We start from the raw sequence: 7,284 nt of genomic DNA, 5'->3' as shown, positions 1-7,284 counted from the left end.
TGAAGAGAAATGAGTGATATGTTAAAGGTATTTGTGGGACAGAGAGCAGGAAATTATACTTAAGCAACGTTAAAAAGTGAATTGTTACAAAGAGACAGTATTTGGATGTATCTGCCTAAGCTAACCTGTGTATCTGGGTGTGTGTTAGTCGCTTGGTCATACCTGACTCTTTGCGACCCCATGAACTGCAGCCCTCCAGGCTCCTCTGTCCATGGGATTCTCCAGGCAAGAATACTGGAGTGGGCTGCCATGCCCTTCTCCAGGGGATCTTCCTGACCCAGGGATCAAACTCAGGTCTGCTGCACTGCGGGCAGATTCTTTACTATCTGAGCCACCAGGGAAGCCCCTAAACAGGGGACATTGTGGCTGCATAGGCTGGAAAATGAACCCGGATCTCCTGTGTGACAGGTGAGAATTCTACCACTGAACAACCTATATCTGCCTAATTCAAGAATATATAAGATGACCTGATAAAGCAGGCGTGTGGATTGTGTTTTAAAATACATCTTTGAGTGGCTCTTCAGAATGTATAAGACTAATGCACATACCTTCATGGGGTGGATATTAACCAACTATTTAATTGTATGCTAGATTAGTCTTTAAACCAAGAATTATGGAAACCTGGGGGCAGGAGGAGAAGGGGATGACAGAGGATGAGATGGCTGGATGGCATCACCGACTCAATGGACATGAGTTTGAGTGAACTCCGAGAGTTGGTGATGGACAGGGAGGCCTGGCGTGCTGCGATTCATGGGGTCGCAAAGAGTCGGACACGACTGAGTGACTGAACTGAACTGAACTGATGCTTGAGTAAATAAGCATTCAAAGCATTCTCTTGTAATGTTTTTATATTCAACTGAGCTTTCATCCTTCTTCATTTGCATAAATTTTTGTCCAGAGGTTTGAAATGTGACAATTGTATCTACCATAGAAAAATTTTCTTTTATAGCTACGTCAGAACAGTATTAAATTACTTTTTACTCTTTGAGATATATCCTCTCTCAATGGTGCCAGTGAGCTTGGGGCTTTTGGAATGCACAGCATTTTCCCCTTTGTTTTTTTGAATATCAAAGGTACAGACGGTGCTGCTGCTTGAGATTATTTCTAAGAGAAAGGGTGGTGAGAGATGATTCTCTCCAATCCAGCTTCCCAGAGACCTTTTCATTGGCTATAATTACACTATGACCTTGTTTTTATTTTTGTACGAAGGATTTGACTTAGCTTGGAATAAAGAAGGACAATGAGAATTTGCAGTGTATCAGTGAGTGGGGTTATTCCTCGGCTAACTGTGGCATTATTTCCATCCCTAGAAACATAGCACCAACAGGTCTGGTTTGTGTCTTGTGGAAATGTAATGTGCAATATTGCTTGAATTTGAATTGTAAAAGCACAGGAGAAGAAAAGAGTCTCAAATAAATGGAATTCCAGGCTTAAAAAATATATGACTGACACCTTCTTTCTGTGTGCCACCAGTTTATCATGGCCCGTATACTAATTCTTTTTTGGTGTCCGCATCAAAAGGAGAATATGAGAGGATGGTAGAGAGTTATGGGAACTTCACTGCTTCAGTACCGTGCTCTGGACCAAGAGGCAGGAATAAACGTGGGAGATCTTGGATTGCAATGGGAGTCACTACAGAACAGTAGCGAATGGGAGAAGCCAGCAGGGATTTATGGTTCTGAATGTTGGGTCAGTCTGAGTTTAAGAAGGAACTAAAGGATCAGGGAGAAGTCAGTGGCTATCATGATGGTTCTATTTCTATAACAACTTCCAAGCAGGCTCTGACGTAAGGTCTAATGGTGTATTATACTAAGATCATCATACGAAAACTGACCATTGTTTAGCCAGTTAAAGGAATTTATTTTGTTTTATTTTAGTTAATTGACTCATAATAATTTAATTTGCCTAGGCAAAGTAATGAAACAAGTTTAGATCCCTATGAGTTGTTGTTTTTCACAAGGAGAAAATTATACTTTTCCCTTGGAGAAAGGTATGGAGATATTTTACAAGGATTTCCTTCTTTTGTTTATACCACTGTTGATTGATTCCTTCTGAAATACAGAATTTCTATCTGAATTGCTATTCACAGGGTGAATTTCAAAGAAAAGAAACAATAAGCAATAGAAATAAGGACTGCATTGTGGCTCAGACAGTAACCAATCTGCCTGCAATGCAGGAGACATGGGTGCGATCCCTGGGTTGGGAAGATCCCTGGAGAAGAGAAAGCTACACGCTCCAGTGCTTTTCCTGGGAAACCCCATGGACAGAGGATCTGGTGGGCTACAGTCCATGGGATTGCAAAGAGCTGGACGACTGAGTGACTAACACTTTCAAGCCACTTTTCAGTTATGGTAGATCCGTGAAGGCAAAATAGAAAAGAGTTGATGGCTGAATGTTACCTTTCTTTTTAAATGAGAGGTTTATTGAGGTATAATTCACATACTGAAAAATTTAGTCATTTAATGTGTATAAGTGAATACATTTTTTGGTATATTTACCAATGTGTGCAACTTTGACCATAGTCAGTTTTTTTTTTAATTTAAATTTACTTTTAATTGGAGGTTAATTTCTTAAAATATTGTGTTGGTTTCTGCCATATATCAACATGAATCAGCCTTTCTATGTTGTAGAGTTGACCAAACTATTAAGTTTACCACCTAACTCTGTAAATGGAAATTTTCAAGTTAAGCGTGCCCTATTATTTATGTTTGAAATCAAACCAGTAGTATTTCATTTCCTCACATGAAAGTGTACATTGAATTTCAGGGGTGCTTTTGATATTTAATTACTGTTCTTGTGCTTCTATAATATTGTCTCTTCCTGCTTCCAAAGTCATAGTATATTTTCAATCCAAACGTCATACCCTCCTAACACATAGAGAGCACTTTAGTACGATTTTTAAAAAGAATGCTACAGAGGACAGCTAATTCAGTACATTCCAGTACAAATTCTTTTTGGGGAAAAAAAGACATCTCTACTGGCAAAGACACTATGAAAATGACGTTAGGGCAAAGTTTTACATAAAATTATAGTTTAGGATTACTGGTGGATATGATTTAAGTGTCTAAGTGCAGCTTAATTTTTTGAAAACCGGTTTTAAAGGAAAGGCAAATTTAAAAGTATTTATGGTCCCAAACTATGTCAAATGCTGGAGGCAAGTAGGTTCTAGAGTTGACTTAATTAAGCAAAAGGGTTTTCATTGGCATGGGCCTGGGGGGATGGGCAAAAGGTAAACAAAGCTGTTTTGGTTTTGACCTAGAGCAGTTACTATGAATACATGTCTGTTCACTTAGAGATAATGGCATTGAAGACAAACAACCTGTCTCCTCATTAAAACCAGTTTATGTATGACAACCAGGGTGCTGCAAACCAGGTTATTTAGTGGGTGTTTGGAATCACAGAGTTAAACATCAGTTTCCTAAAGAGTGACGTTAGTACCATAAGGATGATGTTAGTTTACACCCTAAAATCATACTTACCCACAGACAGAAGTGCCTTGTTGGTTCTCTGTGACTTCATGTCCTTGGTGTGGGATGTATTCCAAACAAGGGCAGAAAGAATAGCGTGGCTTCTAGCTCTGTGTTAATTATCACTTACATGCTTATTGCATGGGCTTCCCAGGTGGCGCTGGTGGTAAAGAACCCACCTGCCAATGCAGGAGACATATACTTACTGCCTGCTTCTCCCCACAGATGTCTTTGTCGTTCACCCCTGAGTCCTGGTCATTAGAGCAGTGGCAGCTGTTGCACCATGTGGTCGTTACTTATATGTCACTCTGGCTACTTTGATGGCACTGGCAGTGCCCCTCTTTGGCAATGTGTATGTAGTTTACCTCTGATGCTTAGTTAAGCACCGAGCAGACTCTGAATGCGATCTGGGCTCAGGTTGTTTTGGAAGAAATCCAGATACAGGAAAGTCAAAAGCTAGGCAGTGCTTTTACAAATATATTTCCTGGACTACTTGCACCAAAATCGTTTGGTCTAGCACAAAACAAATTCAGGTTTCTGGACCCCATATATACTGAATCAGAATCTCTGGAGGTGGAACCTAGAATCACTTATTCTTAACAAACTTTCTAGGTAATTCTGGAGTTGCAGGCTGAAATTTAAGTCACTGAACCAGGGTAATTAACCAGGACCTATGGATAACCCAAAATGGCAGCAGAAAAACATGGACATTTTTCTAATATGGTAAGATGAGCACCTCTTCATGGGAGGGAAGTGCTATTGGCTTTTAGTGTTTCTTTTTCTGTGAAAAGTTTGCTTCCTTTTTCCTATTGTGTCACTGAGGTCTTAATTATGGATTTATAAACACTCTTCACATGTAAGGGAAATTAACCTCTTATATGTTGTAATTATTTTCAGCTTTTTTTTTTCTCTTTTGAGTTTCTCTTGGGTATGTTTTAATTTTGAAATTGAAAATGATTATATTTTTACACTGAATAGGCAGTTATAAAGAATCCTGCTATCTCTTAGTTCCCTATTGCTGCTGTAAGAACTTTTCTCATGAAGTTTAGCTGGATAAGTCTCTGGGTTACCTTGAATGTGCTATAGCGTTCTCTTGCTGCCTTCCTCATTTCTGTGGAGTCAGAAAGTAACGATGACGTCTTTAAGGAGTCTGCCTTTCAGCTTTGACTTACCTACTGACCAATGATATGGAATGGGTTTCCTGTAAAAATGTTCTCTGATGATTCTTTAGGCTGCCTACCTCACTAAATCTTGAAAGGCTGTGTCATTTATTTTTAGAGAAATCTTCACAAGAGATCTAGAGGAATATCTGCTGCCTCAAAACGAGAACTTGCTAGTTTTGGTGCACATTTCAGTGTACTTAGTTGACGTTGCATGTGTGTATGTAGGCTTTTGACAGTAGATTGTTATTTTCAACTATTACTTTATTTCATAGAGTTGAGTAGCATAAAAATATCTCGACAACTATCATTAATTGGAAATCTTCATGATCTTCACTTTTATCACATTTGTTAGTTTTTACTGCATAGAAGTTAAAACATACTTTTATTTATTTCATGTACTTTATCTCTAATTATAACATCTTATTTGTCATGCTCATAGAATTACCTATTTACAGTTAAGGTCAATGAACTATGCCAGTGTGGCATATTGAAATGGGTAAAAATTTACATATGGTTCAAATTCCAGAAATTTTATAAACTGGGTTTGTTTCCATGAGTGAGTTAATTTATCTCTGTGAATAGCAGATTCCTTACCTATTTCTTTCCCTTGTAGATTTTAGGACATTAAATTAGATATATTTTTACAGAAAAACTAGCACTCAGTGCATTGTCTTTGAGTGGTATTCTTTCTCTCATAATTTATAGAGTGTATATATCTTTAATAGATTTGACATTTATTGAAACTTTTGGCATTAGGTGTAGATATACACTGTTTTTTCTATAAACTAGTATTCAGTTTTTACTGTTACATATTAAATATTATTTTCTTATTGCTTGCTACTCTAGGTTATAACACATTAATTTCTAACGATTTTGTATGTGTTTAAAATTTTGTTCTACATAATTAGTTTTTAATCCTCATCTTGGTTTTAATAATTTTAGAAATTCATTATATGTCTTAAAAATATGGCTTATTATTCTTACTTTATTATCTAAAAATAATAATGTTTTAGACGGAGAGCTTTTAGGTTGTTAATAATGAGCATTGCAAAGGGAAGTCCAGCCAGATAGTTCCCAAATAGGACCTATAAATTACCTAACTTGGCCTGAGTTCTCTATTGCAGTTTACATCTGTGTTTTCTAGGGTCACATTTATTTCTGTCTTTATATTGAAAACAGATCAGTTTTCCTGGTGATAGATGTTCAATAATCATGTTTATAGAAGACAATCTATAAAGTAGAATACTAACTTATGAGTTTGTAGTGGGGGGATTTTTGCCTTGGTAGGAAAACTGTAAAGTTAATATTCTCTCTCCAGGTGCCCTCCACTTGTCCTAGCATTTAAGGTACCAACCACAAAATTGTTTATTGATCATTAATAGAGAGCAAAGATGGATAGATATTTTGACATGCTCTTCACCTAAGCAGCAGGGGTATCTAGTAAAATATTCTTCCCATGTGAAAGAAATACCTTTATTTTTTCTCCCAGAGAACAGCATATGAAAAGGTATGAACGTCTACCTATATTTGATTTCACCTGTCAGATGATCATTGATATGATTGGTTAATCTCATAGGATTCTCAGAGCACTTCTCTATTACTATCATGACCTTTGTCCTATGAAGAAAGCAACATTCTCATTGCAGTTTTTTGGACTCATTTTTCAGATATTTGAAAAATAGTTATATTTGGAAATAAACTATTTTCCTTTCATTAACCACTTAATTTTAACCACCTGCTAGTAAGATCTAAATTTTTATATATCTAGTCTTTCCCCAAACGTATTTAAGACATTTTAAGGAAGGGTACATTTTACAATCTAACAAATTGAATTATATTGTTCCTCATGAGACATCATCATGCCAAAGAATAATTTCAAAAGAGAATTTCTGTTGAGAACAGTGGAATTTGATATGCTCTGTGATGTAATCTAGGGGCTCAGTTCTCATAGACTGTCAAGGCGAGAATGGATTTTAGAAAAACTGAAGTGTGAATGAATTGCATTTATTCGTGTATCCAGAAAATAATTATTGAGTTTCTGCTTGTCACTATGCTGACCTCTCTGCATCACACATTAATTCAAGGCTTATTATTTAATTGCTTCCATATTCAAATAATGACAATAGAAATTTCAATGTATGTTTTTCAATAAGCTAAGTGCAAGAATATATCTTCAAAAAAGAGTAAATGGTCATGTTGTCATTAGAAATAAGTTGTTAGAGTGTTGGGACTAGGTACACAGAAAATGATGAATTTAAATGACTCATAGCCCTTGTTTTTGGCAGTGAGTAGACATCAAAACCGATTATCTATCAAGGTCACTCCTAAATGGGTAACAGTAAAGCTAAGTCATGTATTATAAGAGAATGATTATATGTCTATACACTTTACAGGGACAAGCATCTAATTAATATACACGATATAATATCGTACAAGTTAATGACAAGGGGGACCTGAAGACTTTCCTATTTTACTCCACTGGATTTTATGATCCACTCTGTTGCTATATTAACTCATGATCATTCTTATTTACAGTGGAATGTTCAAGAAGGCCTGTCAAATCAGAAAATTCTGAGGTTTTGTGTCACATATTTGATCAGAGAGTGCTCTATAGAGGGTACCAGTGTTTGTGACAGATCCTTTCTGCATATATT

General features: G+C 36.5%; 1 protein-coding gene across 1 annotated transcript in view; it reads right to left on the bottom strand.

The window, feature by feature from the left end:
• DSG4 (desmoglein 4) overlaps positions 1–6,237 on the bottom strand; it is a 48,057-nt gene extending 41,820 nt beyond the window's left edge. Inside the window, exons 1-2 of the mRNA XM_010828993.1 lie at positions 6,152–6,237; positions 3,480–3,513 (exon numbers count right to left, since the gene is read on the bottom strand). Coding sequence (XP_010827295.1) covers positions 3,480–3,513; positions 6,152–6,237 — 120 coding nt within the window. The remainder of the gene's footprint in view (positions 1–3,479; positions 3,514–6,151) is intronic.
• Between the last annotated feature and the right edge of the window lie 1,047 nt (positions 6,238–7,284).

This window comes from Bison bison, unplaced genomic scaffold (assembly GCF_000754665.1).
Source record: "Bison bison bison isolate TAMUID 2011002044 unplaced genomic scaffold, Bison_UMD1.0 scf7180017864498, whole genome shotgun sequence".
In the NCBI taxonomy this organism is placed as follows: Eukaryota; Metazoa; Chordata; class Mammalia; order Artiodactyla; family Bovidae; genus Bison; species Bison bison.
Note: the sequence above shows the minus strand (reverse complement) of the source record. Positions and strands in the feature narration are given on the sequence as shown.